The sequence below is a fragment of the Thunnus maccoyii genome, chromosome 10, assembly GCF_910596095.1.
Source record: "Thunnus maccoyii chromosome 10, fThuMac1.1, whole genome shotgun sequence".
Lineage (NCBI taxonomy): Eukaryota > Metazoa > Chordata > Actinopteri > Scombriformes > Scombridae > Thunnus > Thunnus maccoyii.
In genome coordinates this window covers 8,652,777-8,669,388 of record NC_056542.1, presented here as the reverse complement: position 1 = coordinate 8,669,388, position 16,612 = coordinate 8,652,777, and the positions used below count along the sequence as shown (strand labels likewise).

Sequence of the window (16,612 nt, the reverse complement as noted above, 5' to 3'; positions counted from 1 at the left end):
GTATATATGAGCATATGTCTAATGTATTTTTTGGTGTGCATTTGTGTATTTTTCTTGTGAGACATGAACATGTGCAGGCTGTGAACATATTTCCCACTCTCCTGGGACAACAAAGACTCTCTCTTTATGTTGTGCTGAGTAGATGTTATAATCTGTTTATATTCCTTGTTGGAGATATAAATTATTACTCAAAATTGGTACCATGGATGGCTGCCTTGGTGTTGCACTCTCTCTTTTTTTTGTTTAATTAGTTCAGTCTTCAGCACTCTTTTTCTAATTAAATTCACCAAGGAGGAACTGTTGAATATTAGACACTTCACTCCACAAACGTTTTACTTATCTTTGTTCAGCGTTGTCTTTGTTTTGGTTGTATGTCCATGTGTATCTTCCTGAACACTGTTGTGTGTAAGTGCATCGAGAGCCACTAGAAACCAGAGTCAAATTCCTTGTATGTGTAAACATACTTGGCCAATAAAGCTGATTCTCATTCTGAAATACTGTATTGTATGACAGGAGATTGGTGAGAGGATCAATTTAAAGAATAAGTCTGGTGATTTTATTTTTCTTCCCATGAAAAGACCAAAACCAACAATCTTATTCCTCTGAGCTATGGAGCTGCATTGTTGTCCAAATTAAAAACACATCAATGAGCCACGCTGTTGCACTGGGTGACATGTTCCTTCTTAAGGAGGAACATGGGTCAATCCTACGCACACCATCTCACTGCCGGAAATGTTCACTGTTTATTAAGCACCAAATCTGTGGCTGAAAATCGTTCCAACAAATGCTCTACTTTTAGGTTTCAGTCAGGTTTGCTAAAAGCTACAGTGCCCAGCTATTTTAGGAAATAATTTAACCTTTTTTTAAAATGAAAACATATATTTGTGACCTGTTTTTAAAGATTTACGTCTTCAGTAGGAACAACAGACAGAATAGGGAAGTCAGAAAGTATTGTGATGTAGGTTCGTTGTTGTTTTTTATTGTCAGTCTTTTCATTTTAATGGGATTTATTAAAAATAACAAAAATATAAATTATTGCTGGCCTTATTGTTTAATAGCATGGTATGTACAGATGATTCAGACTTTCATCAGTCTTGCAATAGTGAGGACAGTGTGTCGTCACTATTGCATCATTTTGTGTATTACAACCGGACTGGTCATCATTGAGAAATTCAGATGGGAATTAACCCACCAGAAATAAAGATGACAGGTCAGGAGAGGGGGGGGCAGTGGTGGCCTAAAGGTTAGAGAGGCCAGTTTGTGACTGGAAGGTCATCAGTTCAATAAATCAGGATAAATCTGGGTGGGGAAAGTGAAAAAGCAGTGCTTGTACCCCCCTGAGCAAGACCCTCAACACTGACTGCTCCACTAGAGCTGCTCAGTGACTGGCAGGTCAGACTGGGGTTGTACCAGGAAGCTTACGGGCGTTGGATGTGTGTAACTGAGTGAATGTGATCAGGATGTTCACATTCACATTCTCTTTCCCGCAAAAGAGAGACTTCCTCTCAATGAAACTTCCCCCAATAAACCTGTTTGATAAATTTGATTTCAGTATCAGTTCACTTTTAAATGTGTCAACTTCTTCCATCCATGTGTACGTTTGTTTGTTACAGAGGTAGACATATTTCAGAGAACAGACAATGGCCAACACATATTACACATATCTTGTGTAACTAATGACCACACGTCAGATCTCGCACATCACCGTATGAAGAGATCCCAAAACAAAATGTTTCATAATACAAACTCAGAAGGTTAAGAATAATTAGGGGAAGTTAAAGTTTGTTCAGTCACACCTTAATAGTCAGCAGCGGTCTCTATCAATGTCTGCTCTTTTTGTCTGCACTTAAGCAAGTACGGTGACTTTTAAGGATGGAGGAAGAGATCAATTATTCTACAGTGGTTTTCAAAAATGGTCATCCACCTCCAAAAGGTAAGTGATTACTGCTTTATTCAAATCAAACATCACTGGAATTCAAAATGTCTACAAGAGGTTCTTTGAGACTATTTAATATCTTTCTAAGGGTTATGTGTGTAAGAATCACAAATATTAAAAAATGTGTTGTTTATCTTGTTTGCTAAATTTCCCTGTCATGATATATACTTTTTTTTCCATATTACAATTTCCAAGTAATTACAGTTTTTCCCCGTTGTTTTGATGCATTGTTACAAAACAAAAGGTTCATTTTGAGAATAGATGATACAAACACAGAAACTGTGTTCTAGTCTGCAAAACAGCAAATACGTACTCCAAAAGTTTTGTTCTCAAAACTCCCCATACGATCACTAACATCACGTATTGGCATCGGAACAGAAATGCTGGAACAAAAAAAAAAACTTCTCACTCAAGACAGCAGAAGGAAAAATTACTTTGTTTTTCGACACAGAATCAAAAAATACATTCACACATGCACACATGCAGTCATTTAGTTATGATAAAAAAAATATGAAAATATAAATAACTACATATTTTTGGTTGTTTACAGCTTATAACTGTCTATAACTGTTATTTACATCAGGTCATAGATTTTAATCCACATCACGCTTACACTTGTACCCTGTTCAGACACCTTTTTTGATTTCCCGTCTTTCACACACCCTTACATCACAGCTTCATTTCCCCCTCTCTCTTCCCTGTGTCACTTATATGTGACTTAATTCTAAGTCAAAAGTTTTGTTCCTCTGCATGTTCTCACAATGTGGTTTTGCATTTGTGTTACATGTTGTACCAACCATCCTGTCTGTGTGTTAACAGTGTGAGAAGGAAAGGGAACTGTGTATAGAGAACAGGAATTTATTAAAGAACTCCACTGATTGTATGCATCAAAGTCTGTTTACAGGTCTTGGGGAGTATTACTGCACATGTGAGAAAAGTTGAGTAAAATCTTTTATGGCTCCAGAGAGAGCTGTGCGAAATCTGATAGATGACCCCAAGTGATGTCACTTGAGTCAGCGTCAGTTAAGGCTGAAGACTAAAAGATTAAAAATGAAAAAATTCTGGGGGTGTGGAGTCAGAAAGAGGTGAGGTTACCAGACCCCCGTAGCCCGCTCCTCATCTCTGATTGAGACGAGGCTACATTAGCCGCTACTAACGTAACACACCTGAATCTCCAACTGAGCTGTTGGTAGTCGCGTTGGCTCCTTGGTAATGTGGCACTGGCACTGGAGGAAGAATGGCTAAAATAAAAAAAAATGTGTCTGGTAGTGCTGCATAAATTTTGATACTTAAAAAACCCCCAAAGCTGTCCGTCATGAGTGAATGTTATATCTTAGCAGTGCTAAATTGGTGGAGTACTTTTTTAAAAGTTAAATTAATGCACGTGATCACTGCATTACTGCATTTGCAGTCTTATTACACAGTTGACTAAAGTGCATCAAATCAATGGAGAAAAACGATTATTTCACGTGGCACCAGAAGGTTTAAAAAATCCATAATCATTTCACCACTCTGTACTCCTCTAATAATTTCTCCATGTTCTTGTTGCTGTCATCCAGAGAAAAAAGAGGAGCTGGTAATTTATTCTGAGGTAAAACCTAAAGTTCCTGCAACTTCTGCACCAAGTAAGTAATAAATCTGTCAAGAGTCTTAATTTCATCTTGATCATTGTACAACATATAAACCATATCATATGTTTTACTTATGGAAAGAGCACAAATTCACTTCATGATGATGAGAAATTATCATTATGAGGATAAAAAATCATTACAAAGTGCATTATAAAGAAAATAAAACCAAATAACGATCAATATCCTTTTTCTAATCCTGTTTGGAGCCTTTTTACATCATCTAACTTGAATATTGGTGGTTCTAATACACCTTAAAAACATCAATAATTCTATAAATGTATCCTACGTCAGAATGTATACTGGTCATAATTGTCACAGTTGTTTGTAAAAACAGGCACACTGTGGTATTATCAGATCATTTTTACATTTTATTACCATTTTTTTGACAAAATGACAATGAGTTATGATTACAATTGTGACTTGAATATGTGTTTTCTCAGTACAAGCAGATGGTGAAGCAGCTGCACACTCTCAGCACTTTTGTCTGTTGGCTGTGTGTTTGGGGATACTTTGTGTCCTTCTTTTGGGTTTCATCCGTGTCGTCATCTACCGTGAGTTTCAATCCACTGAGTAAATTTCAATGAATAATTACAGCAGCATTAAACAGATTTAGACTGACCAGGTCAGTCTGTAATGTTTCTTACCAAAGGATAAAAATAGGAAGAGATGTTGTTAATGTAATGTGAGTTCAGCTTTCTCTGAACTCTGCTTGCCTGCTGCCATTTAGGCATCAGTCTTAAGTTTTTTTTTGTCTTTTTGACTGGTTTACTTTTTGTTTTTTGTTGGTTTCATCCATCTTTAAATATAATTTAAAAAATAATGTATATAAATATTATTTGTTATGTTATTTTTTTTAAATCTTGGTCTATTTCTTAATTTTTAAAAATGTTTTCCTTGTGTAAGTGTGCATTTGCTTCTTGTGTTTGACGCTTGACTTCAGTGCTCTGTGGTTTTCATGGACAGTATTGATATATATTGCTGTAAAAGTAATGAAAACTCAATTTAAAAATATATAGGCCCATTGAATATAATATATTAATATAATATATTAATATTAAAGGACTGTATGTTTTAGTTTGTTAACTGAAAGTTATGTGTAAACTACTTTACTTTAGGATTGCTACATTATTCTAGACCATTTTCAGAAGTTTTTATATTGATTTCCAGGAAGTGATTTGTTTAGTTTTAATTTCAGGACACAATTAAAATCAACTTGCAGAGGCTTGAAAGTTGCTTAAAACAGATAATCACAGTGACAACAATGCATTATCATGCAGCAGTGGAGAGACTGTCAAAAGCTCTACCTGTTGTTACGTTCAGGGACACTTTGTCATCAAAGGGTTAACACTTGGCTATTGAAGCATCTGTATTTAGTCTTTTCTTTTCACAAATCTACATCTGCTCGTTTATTTTCTGACAACATACTTGCAAACCCGTGGATGCAATTCTATCTGGCAGCCGACTATCCATTTTGTAGGTGCTGGAGTGTTTTTAAAATGGTCCTTCTGTCAGGCTACCACATAACAATAACATCAAAAGCAAGGTTAGGCAGATAATCAGGAGGAAACTGTGCTGTGCTAATGGAAAATAATGCTTCTCTGATAAAAACCAAATGCTACTACTAATCTACTGATCGGTGTGTCCATCTCACCACTCTCACTATAGTGAGCGGGGTAATGAACGAACAGAAAGCAAACCTCAGCAACCTCTCAGCAGAAAATCAGCAGCTGATCATGCAGAGAAGCATCTTAGAGAACAAGACGGAGGAAATGAGAAGAGACAGAGACAACCTCAACATGACATTGGGAGTCATCCGGAAATTTAAAACCTTTCCACTAGAGGAATACTGCCCTGAAAAAAGTGAGTGCTACTCAACAATATTAATGTCTCAGACTTAAATTGTTAATGTTTTTTTGATATTTAAATGTAACATGTGGCACTTGTAATGTGTATTCCTACACCCAAAAAAGAAAAAACATTTAGTTGTACTTTTTTACTGTATATATGTAATGTTGTCTCTTTTGCGACTTCTCTTCATTTGGCATTTAAAATAACTTTGATTCTAATCTTCAACTTCATAATCTGTCATGAATGCAGAGTGTCAACCATGTAAAACAGGCTGGATTCTGTTCCAGAAGAAGTGCTACCTGTTCTACAATGAACCTGATCCTTGGAAGACACGGAGAGCCAGCCAAACGTACTGCAAAAACAACGATTCAGATCTGGTTGTTATTGATAGTCTACAAGAACAGGTGAGCTTTGAGAACCACAGTAACTAATCCGAAATTCAGAGATTGCAATGGAGTTAAAGAGCTGAGTACAAAATCAAAAAAATGAATTTATATTACAATCTTAAGTTGATTAAAATGCATTAAAATGGTGTCATTTACAGGAATTCATCAGTAAACACATCAAGTGCTACTACGACAAAGAGCACGGATACTGGATCGGGTTACGTGAAAATGATGACAACTGGCTCTGGGTTGACGGACGTAGTGACACTCTAAAGTAAGAAAGCCTTTTTCTCTTTAAGTAGAATTTACCTCAACCTCATCACCCCGATGTTATGACGCTGACGCTGATGGAGTTTTATATCTCATTATATTTGTATCCTATCCAGTTTTTTCCGCTTTAAAAACAGTCATATCTATGTTCGGCGTTTCAAGGTACTGGATGAAGGAGAACCTTGGTGATCATGGTCAATGTGCACTGATGATACCTGAGAGGAATGTTACAGCCAACTGGGACCCAGCAAACTGTCTAATGGAGAACAAATTCATCTGTGAAATGGACATGCTGATATGGTCTAATCAGTCATAACTGTCTTTGTTTTCTGAACATATTCTTCTTCTATGCTTTTGTCGATTGCAAAACAAAACGATTGACCCATAAAAATATAAAACAATAGTATATTAATAATATTCCTGAAATGGCCTCAGGATGATTAAGTGTTTCACTATTTTAGTTGTTGTGTATTTTGTCACCTACAGTGTCAGGTGTCTTTCTGGATATTTAGCTAACTTGACTGAAGGTATGAAATATATAATCTCAAGAAATGATGACAAAACTGAGAACCAACCGTCTGCATGTTGTGTACACAAGGGCGGAAACTTCTGTTTTTGCGCAGCTGGTGTTACATAATGACAGAGTGTGCCAAGAGTTGTTCTGCAAAAAAAGTCCCTGGTCCACTTTTTAAGCTCATTGACATTTTTATTTCACTTTTTATGCTCCATAATACCTTCTTCTCTCGCATGCACAGTGTCTCTGAGCGACCACTCTTTTATATTAGGCTGGAAGTTAAACCAGTCTGTGTTGCCATTCAGCTGAACGGTAATTTTACATCCAGTAACATTTAGTTTAAGTCAAGTCTGTCGTAAGCTGTTGAGTCAAACTGTTGACCTTCTGTTCTTCCTCCCCAACATCATGATTTCTCCATTTAGTTATCTTACAAAGACGCTTAGAGGAAGCTGATTTTCAAGTATAGGAAAGTTATTATTTGTGAAAAAGAGAGACAGAGGGATCAGAGGTAATCATCTATATTTAAAATGTGGAGCTATAGCACAGAAAAGTATTTGGCATTTAATGGGTATAAGAGTAATCTGAACTAATGAAACTGCCAAAGGGCAGAGCTATAAGCAGCAGCTTCACATCTGACATGTTCACATTGTTGTATTAAGAATATTTTTAGTAGCACTTTGAGTAGTGATGTTCATCCTCAACTAGCTAAAACAGCTGTAGATGTTTAAATAATGTCACTTCTTCTTTAAACCATTCTTTGTTCAGGGAAGTTTCACTTGCCCACTTCACTACTCACTAAATCTTCTCATGCAGAAAATTAAAAAAGCACTTAAGTTTAAGAACTTTTAAATAATCACATAATATCGATATTATCTTTATCTTATCTGAAATCTGTTTTTACCCCTGCATTGGCCTTTCTGCTGGCATAGAAATGGGATTCAGTTTGCTGAGGATCTTTATATACAGATGGAGTTTTTGCATTCTTTGCACAACAAGCAATATAATATAATCTACCCCACAGTCACGTTGTCCAATATTTACAGCTGAGAAAAATGAAAAAGTGTACTTTCATACAAACGAATAACTTTCCACCTATCTATAAAAGCCCCCAAATACTCCTACTGACATTTTATCATTTAATACAGAAACTATAGGTATGATCCCTGTACTTAAAACACAGAGGGAACAAGAGGTGGGGCCTCGAACTTTGAATGAAATCCTTGAACAAGTATGTATCTCCTCTCTCTGTAGCAGACACACGCTCATCCAAAGACACTGCATTAAGTTAATGAAACCAAATTATAAAAAATGTATCATATGACAGATGCAAAACTTGCCCAGCTACTTTAATTTAGCTGTGCCCTGGTCTGCATAACTTCTGGTGTTTGGTCTTAATATCCCTGAGAAATACTTACAACATACTAACCAAATCCTTTTAACAGGTATTTTCAATGAAAAAGTCAGAGAATACTGCCCAGTCTACATATATTTACAATGATGTTGATTTTATTAATGTGTTAGGTCGTCATATAGTTTAATTAACTGGAAAAATCCAAAATCCAATTGTAATGGTGGTCAGGTGGTTTAAAAATATCATGTTTCAATTCAAACTTGAGTGAATCTGTAATTTTTTAGAACCAGAAAACTGAGGATGTATGGACACTTTCTATGCTTTATACATATTATTGGGTCACTGGAGGAGCAATGTGAAGAGATTTATTGTTCCCCTGACGTGCAGGAATTTTAGATCATGTGAATGAGCTGTATTATTTCTGTGTATGGCTGATTAGTTTCCTTTTAGGAGAAAGGGAAGGATGGGTTTGGTGAGCAGAAATATTATATGTACTAAACTTCTTAAGTTCTTTTTCCTGTATGCTGGAATACTTTTTGTAAATAACTCGGAAAAAGTAAGAATAAAAAAATTAAATCTGTAAATCTGATATCATCACACAGCTGCAGTTTGATGTGTCATCATTTAATTTGCATGTCTTACATCCTTGCAGTAAAAACACAGCACAGTTGTCAAGATTAAAAAGAGTTGCTCATGATGCAGAAAGTACACTGAATTATTGACATTTTATATTAATTGTCCTCTAAAATGCATCAAGTTTACTTGAAGTGGTCAATACAGGCAACTTTGTATTAACTGGCTCCAGCTTTAATAATTTGCCAACATCGACTTGATTTCTTGTGTCAGTTCAGAAAAGCTGGGTTTGTGTACTCAGATGGTTTGTTACACAGAACCATCTGAGAAGTCATCTTCAGAAACTGTTTAGAAAACGACAGGCACTTTCAAAAAATACTTGGCAGGTGATCGGATGAACCATCTGTCTATCACCGTCTAACGCTTCTCGCTGTTGCACTGTGTGGATTAACATCAAACTAAAAGATGAACTGACTGATACAACTTATTTCATCTTGTATACAATCAACAATCTTAAAATATCTGTATCACCAGCAATGGAATAAACAATCAAATTGACCTTGAAATCTGCAACAGCTTTAACAGCTTACAGTAAATATTGATTGAATAAAATAATCTAGTCATCTGTTCCATACAAGATGAAAATGTTTAATAGGCAGAAGAGGCACAACTGCTGGATGTCATTATTGAGTTACTGGTCTGAATTACTGATATTAAAGTACTTTCCAATCGATAGAAAACATCTAAATAAATTTACAAGCTTGTTAAATCAAAGAGCAGAGTCTCCATACAGTCTATGTTTGGCACATACGCACCAGAGCTGATTCACTTCCACAATCAGCTACCATAAATCTGCTTATCAATGTCCAAAGCATGTTTTTATGAAAAACTACTCTTTGGACTTTTTCTTTTTCTTCTTTGGAGGAAGCTCCTCTTCGTTTTTATTGTCACCTATAAACTCTTTGTCCTTTTTACACTTTTTCCGTTTCTGCTTTACTGGAAAATCTTCCTCTATAACTTCTGCTTCGTCCAAAACAACTGCAGCTTTTTTCTTTTTGGTTTTTGAAACAGAGTCCTGGACCGGCTCTGATGGGCTGGATTCTGTATCATTACTCTCCATTTCCTCACTGTGATGTTTGGAGGATTTCTTTTTCTTCTTCTTCACTTTAGTGTCAGTGTGAAGCTCAGCAGTACTCTCTGGTAAAGGTTCTTCTCCGTTCTGCTCTGCTTTGTTTTCCTTCTTTTTATGTTTTCTCTTTTTTGTTTTTTGAGTATGGTCCGCTTCACCGTTTTCTACACAGATCACTTCCTCCACAGCGGGAACTGCATCAGTTGTTTCCTCTGTGTCCTCGTTGGCTTTCCTTTTCTTCTTCTTCTTCTTTTTGGGCTTAACATCTGTTTCAGAGCTTTCAGACGCTACATCACCATTTAACTCAATGCTCACAGTGGATTTCTTCTTCTTCTTCTTCATCTTTTTACACTTCTCTGTCATATCCTCCTGCTGCTCCGCTCTCTGGTCAGCTGACTGGGAGGACGGTGAAACACAAACTGGTGAATCACTTGCTGGTTGGCTCTTTTTGCCATACTTAGCCATGAACTCAGCCTCCTGCTGCTCCAGCCTGGCTAACTTGGCGCTCATAGTCAAGCCATGCCTGGCTCCTCTAGAAAAAAACAACAGTAGCAATGAAGATTACATCCTGTTCTCTTTAACTCTGTTTCTTCTGAAATATGACAAACTTTACTTTTTCCTTTTTAATTTAACTAAAACTATGTTTTTGTTTGTGAGCAGCCTTATACTTTAATATGGGAATTAGCAGTCATGCTTTGTTGAACTGTATGGATTAACTTACTTGTGAGCCGTTCTTCCTCCACAAGCCTTCATCAGATCAGCATCAGAAAGGCTGTAGAATATTAATGAACAACTTAAAATGTACAACAAGCTGAGTGTATCTACAAAAGTGCTTTTGGGAATAAATCAAAGAGGATGAATAATAAAGTAATTAAAAGATGATTGATTGGAAGAAAAGAAAGACTATTAGCTGTACGGAATGAAAGAGGAAGGATGGCATGAAATCAAGAAGCTGTTGTCATGTCGACTTTGATCAAATATTGCGCAGCTTTTGAGAAAAATAATTATGAATCTGATGAAGAAAAGCTGCATCAGATGAAGTTCTTACTTGGTGGTGCTGGAGAGATCCAGTTTCTGGTCCTCTTCCTCCTCATCTGAGCTACTGCTGTCATCAGAGTTGGAAGACTTTGGCTCCGGCTGCTCCTGACCAGACAGCAGTGTGGCCGACTGAAAGAGGAGCGTAGAAATAGGAAACAGATCAGAATTAGTCAAATTTTAAAATCCAAAAAAAAAATGTACAGGATTGTTGTGATGGTGCAGGATCTGAAACAAACAGTTGGTGTATTCACATCCAACATGTCCATATGTTTCTCCTTTAATTCACCATTAATGACAGTTTACTGGAGTGGTACATTCATTTGTAATTGTTGATTAGCTTCCGAGTTTAATGCTGTTTATAACCCCCGTCACCTTGTTCACATTCAACCACCACAGAATATTCTCAGCCAGCAGGAAATGTCTTTTATATGAACTTTTAGCGGGTAAAATAACTAATTTTATAATTTCATAAGAAATAACAAATAAACAGATAATGACCTTGACAAAGCATCCATAAAGTTTGGCTTTAGCCAGCGTGGCCTTCCGTGGCTTTTTATTGGAGATCATCCCATCTTCTTGATCTTCCTCCACCGTCTTCTTCAGTGTAATACCATTCTGGATCACACAGAAAACAAAAAAACAAACACTTGAGCCTCCGTCAAAGACTAAACCAGCTGATTACACTGATTAAGAAGAGAAGAGGAACTAATCAGTGTAATATGTAAGTGATCTGTAGTATTTAAAAAAAATGTTTTTTTTGTTTAAGTGACCGAAAAGTTATTTTAATTGTAACTTTAGCTTTCATGTACACTTCAAAGTTGTAGCTGTGACAAACTGCTCCTTAAAACATTATCACGATGACACAACACTTTCACACATGGAGGAGGTGAAGTTTTATCAGTCCTGAGTCAGCCAGTGACCTCAGCAAATGTTGAGTAATAAATAAACCAAATATAACAAGTGATTATTTCCTCATTTTGAAATAAGTTACCCTGTGACTGCAGAAAAAAAGCATCCAAATTTACACAACTCACATAAAAATCTTTATTTAAACATGGAAACTTTACCTTTGGATAAAATGTCCTGATCATGTTGTGTTGCGTACAGGTGATTCTGAGTGTCTTTGAGTGTGTGTTCAGACATTTAAAGGTACTGTAAGCCCTACCTGATCAGACTCCACCTGCAGACTGGAGGAAGCCTTATTGAAGACATGATCCCACCAGTGGAAGGTGAACTGCTCCCCTTCCTTATGACCAACCTGGTAGAGAAAAGCAATACACAGTATGAGTCTACAAACATCAACTTACACAAGAAAAACTGTTTGGATCAATTAAAATTAAAGTAAATTCTGCAGAAAATCAAATAATCTCTGCGTATCGTCTCACACTCACCCCTCCTTTGTCACATTTCACTTTGACCTTGATAGCTTCTGATATGCCGTTCTCAGCTCGCCCCAGTCCTTTACCTGAGGACAGAGTGGACTGAATAAGAAACCTGCAAGAGTCTGTCACGCTGCAGCGTTCAGATTGTTGCAGAAAGTCCGTATCGATCAAGTATCTCACCTTGTTCCCAGCCGTGACGCAGGAGTTGCTGCTCGGCAAATTTCAAGCCACGACTTTTCTCTTGTACAACTTCTGCCATCTGTTTAAAGGACAGTTTGAAGAAATATTAGACTGAGTCCTGAAAAGTAACAAACCTGATTCATCTTTTTTTTTTAAATCTTTGTGCAAAAACCACAGTACTACCTTTCAATGTGTGGCATGCTGTATATGGCATTTTTAAAATCAGATATAACTCATGAACAATGTTTTTATAGATTGACTCTAACTTATTTATAGTGTTTTAACCTTACTGATAAGATTGATGTTGAAGATTGTTAGGACAAAGTGTTGTTGATACATGTTGCTGCATTTCTTCGGCTTTTGGACTTCTTGGAAAACCTATTTCAGTGCTTATTTGGGCACCAGACTGTTGTTTTAAACACACAATATGTAATTTCAGCTGCTAGGGGTCTCTCAATCAAAACAATAACAAAAGACGGAATGTGATGACGGTGTGAAGTAGTAAGGGATCATGGGAGTTGTTGTCTTCATTGTTAAACAACCAGCTTACAGGATCCTACCAGCGATAGGATTACTCCAGTGTTAATCGTTCAGGTTGTTTTCACCGGGAGCCGAATTACCCACAGAGGTCTCCTCCTCTCCAAAACAAACGGACCCGGTGATTACAGATAAAAACACTGAATAAAGCAGTTTCACCTAAAAAAATCAGTGTCTCTCCAACAATCTTCGGAAAGCAGCGGACGTCTAGTACGGGCTGTTAGCTGAGCTGCTGCTAACACTTGTTCAGTTTATTTCTCTTATAACTGTAGATCCAGATGTTTGGCAGGTTTCTACCAGGAGCCGAATTATCCGCAGAGGTCTCCTCCTCTCCAAAAACAAACGTACACGCAGATTAAAATCGTTAAAAATACTAATTAAAGCTGTTTCACCCCCCAAAAAATCAATGTTTTTCCAACAATGTTCGCACTAGACTTCCTGGGGGGCTGTTAGCCAAGCTGCTGCTAATGCTGCCAACATTTGCAGCAGTTGCAACAGTTTATTTCTCTGATAACTTGAGATCCAGACGTCCAATGACTAAAATCTTTCATCCAGCTAAAAGATATAGTTAAAAACAGCCCAAATTTATCACAGAGATGTGGCTTAAAACTGAATTAAAGTCAATTTATAACAGTTTCTGTTGAACAACCACAACGCCGATGAATTACCTTGTATGTGTGTAAGTTACTCTTTGGTAGAAGCCATTGTAGCAAACAAACACAACGCCTAGGCATGCATCTTGTGCACTATACTCTTTGGTAGAGAGGTATGACGCCATTGACAGGCGACCAAATGAAACGGTCCGTTACTTTGATTAAAATTACAGATTTCTCTAGGTTTGAAAATTGTTGGAAACATTTGGGAAAATGTAGCCTAAGTACACAACTCAATAAAATATATAACGTAGGTCTAGTTGTTTTTAGACATTTTAATGCGGAATAATTACATGTTATAGCTTTAAGACAGATTTGAAAAATTTTGAGCCTGTCCTTTAAAAGAGGGACCAAATGTCAAGGCAAAATTATTCAGGTGCAAGACAACAAATGCTTGGTTACAGGTACAATGGAGGCAACGTCGCCTTAAAACCTATACTTTAAAAAATAAAGCACCTACTCCTGATAAGTTGTACTTTAGTAATCCTGGACCACTATATACCAGTCTCCTCTGCAGCTACTCTGTATTAGGACTTTACGTGTAAGTTGAGGTGTGCGAGTAGTGAGGACCATCTGACGACCCGTGACAACACTTCGACACTTTTTGCATCTTTTTCTCGGATAACGTTTGATAACACCACACTACTACAATAAAGATAAAAACTAAACATACCTCTGGACGTCTTCTGTCACTCAAACTTCATCACTGAAACCGCCAGACTCGAGAATATATATATTTAATTGTGGTAATGTGTGTTGATAGCCATGCGGTTTCAGTAGAAAGCTGACATGATGCCGGAAATACGTCACAGTTTTTGGGGTTGTTGTTCTTCTTCTTTAGTGTTTATTGGTGGTTCGCAAACCAGGTTAAAGGTGCATTACCGCCACCAGCTGGAACAAGCGACTATGCAGGAAATCGAAAAGACGACCTGCTGTTGTTACTGTTAATAAAATAAATACGTTTTACTGAATAGAACTGTTGATAAAAGAAGAATATAAATGAAAGAAAAATAAAGAAAAAACAAACAAAGAAGAAGAATAGACTATAATAGGCTGTGAATTATATGTTGCAGCTCAGTCAGCCTTTTGCTCTGTGATAATATGCTGCCGGACTTGTCATTATGTTTAATCTGAAAATAAATGTGTTTGGTCTGCTGCACAATTTAATGGGAGCTTATGGCTTTATTTTCAGTTTAGACAATAAGAATGACCCTCACTAACTGAAAAACGAGGAAGAAAAATGAGCGGTTAATTGTGGGATTCACATCTGCTGTGCTGATTTATCACATGTAATGATTCTCAGTTACTCTTGATTTATGGTCTGTGTTTTAACCAATTCAAATCAAATCTTTATTGTCATATGCACGGAGAACAGTCAGTTGCACTGTACAATGAAACAGAGAATTAAATATAAAACTATAAAAATTTAAACTATAAGCACAATATAATAACTTTAAACAATAATTTTACAAGATAAAAATGCAAAATACAAAATTAGATATGAACATAAACATAATTTGTAGTGGATAGTCTGATTGTACATTAAAGTGCATTGTATGTGCAAAGGATCCATGCATGAGTACAGGTTTGTAAGATTTTCAGAAGTCGATATTACTTGAATGTTTTTATAAATATTCACTTCTTTAAACACCTTAACAATCAGTTTTTATTTTCATTTGATTTTTATGATTCTGCATAAAAAACAGTGAGCAATGAGCAACATTATCAGCTGTGAGCCTGATTCAATTTAAAAAGAGAGATAAAATTGCATAAAGACATTTTCCCCACTTCTGGTGCCTTTAAAGTAGCTTTGAGGAAAAATCATTATTCTACCCTGTTTTATTTATTGTTTATCAGCTTGTTCCAACTCCACATTGACGCTATGATGTTTACACTGAGTGAATATTTAAAATATTAATTTATAAATATTAGACGTCTTGTGCAACATTTTATTCAGTTTACCCAAAATACAACTTGACACATGTGGTAACTTTGTGTTGAAGAAATTATATTAAGTGTGATATTAAAAATGACAGATAGAGGTCTGGTCTGTTTAGTCAACAGAGGTCTGTTAAGACAAACACTTGGAGAGAAAGCATGAGGGTCTGTGTCTCTGTCGTTTTTAAAGAATGCAGGGGGGATGTTGTAGATAAAAGGCGTAGATAACAGGGTACAGTTGGAATGGAAACCAGAATGGAAACTTTCTCTAACGTTCCCCCCTTTTTGATCATAACTTCAATCATGAAGTTGATAATTACACCAGTATGACCATTCCATCCACACAGCCTAATAGTGACCATATACTGTATATATGAGCAATAAGAGGTAAAGATCAGCAGACAGAGGTCATAGGTCAGTAGTACATGAGGCCAAACGTTCCTCTTTGTTATGTGACTGTAAATGGGTAAAAGAGCTTATGTGACTCACTACATAAAAATATACACAAAACCTCAGAAAGAGGAAAAACCCCAAATGCACTCAAATAAAGTTAGATAAAATCACATAAAAATCAACATAGTCATTACATGAGTAAATATGATATAGGATCTTCGCTAGAATTAAAAGTTATGTGGGGTTGAACAATGTTTGAGTGCACCATTTAAGTGCCTGAAGACTGAGGATAAGTAGCCTTTAATATCCAAGAAGTCACTAGATGGCAGTATTTCAAGCCAAAGAAAATATCTATAGAGCATTCAAGTGATTGTTTCAAAAGCCCCCCAGGTGCAAACATTTAGTGCTCTTTACATCAACAGACGTACGGGTCTGGACCAGAATGCAGATGTTCAACTGATGTAATGCCAGCCCTCCACTCTGATCACAACATATCTGGCAGATTATCAACAAATGGCTTGCAGGACTCAGGATCTCCCACTAAAAAATCCTAATAAAAGGCCAGTACACTACCTCAGAAACAATCATACCTGAGTGAAAACAGTTTCAAGCTTTCTGCTTCCTGTACAATGAGACAATACAGACCCAAAAGCAAACATTGTGCATTTTTATTTTTATTGATTTCTCTTTAAATGTCTCCAGAACACCCAATAAAGACTATTTTTTTTAAGAATAGACAATATTTTGAACCTCTTAGTCTGTCAACAGGCTTTCCCAAAAGCTCATGAACACAATTACTCGTTATTTACATGAATCTGCTTGTCTGGATCTGACATTCAACTGTTTCTAATTG

General features: G+C 36.5%; 2 protein-coding genes across 2 annotated transcripts; one reads left to right on the top strand and one right to left on the bottom strand.

The window, feature by feature from the left end:
- Nucleotides 1-1,797: 1,797 nt before the first annotated feature.
- LOC121906282 (C-type lectin domain family 7 member A-like) lies at nucleotides 1,798-8,465 on the top strand. The gene is made up of 7 exons (XM_042425067.1): nucleotides 1,798-1,933; nucleotides 3,496-3,561; nucleotides 4,008-4,118; nucleotides 5,233-5,427; nucleotides 5,665-5,819; nucleotides 5,960-6,075; nucleotides 6,234-8,465. The coding sequence occupies exons 1-7, from the start codon at nucleotides 1,873-1,875 to the stop codon at nucleotides 6,385-6,387; spliced, it is 858 nt and encodes a 285-aa protein (XP_042281001.1). The 5' UTR covers nucleotides 1,798-1,872; the 3' UTR covers nucleotides 6,388-8,465.
- A 79-nt stretch (nucleotides 8,466-8,544) lies between these two features.
- gpatch4 (G patch domain containing 4) lies at nucleotides 8,545-14,249 on the bottom strand. Its single transcript, XM_042425063.1, has 8 exons — nucleotides 14,102-14,249; nucleotides 12,239-12,317; nucleotides 12,068-12,141; nucleotides 11,842-11,934; nucleotides 11,175-11,291; nucleotides 10,687-10,805; nucleotides 10,360-10,410; nucleotides 8,545-10,170 (listed from the first exon to the last, which is right to left on the bottom strand). The coding sequence occupies exons 2-8, from the start codon at nucleotides 12,315-12,317 to the stop codon at nucleotides 9,399-9,401; spliced, it is 1,305 nt and encodes a 434-aa protein (XP_042280997.1). The 5' UTR covers nucleotides 14,102-14,249; the 3' UTR covers nucleotides 8,545-9,398.
- Between the last annotated feature and the right edge of the window lie 2,363 nt (nucleotides 14,250-16,612).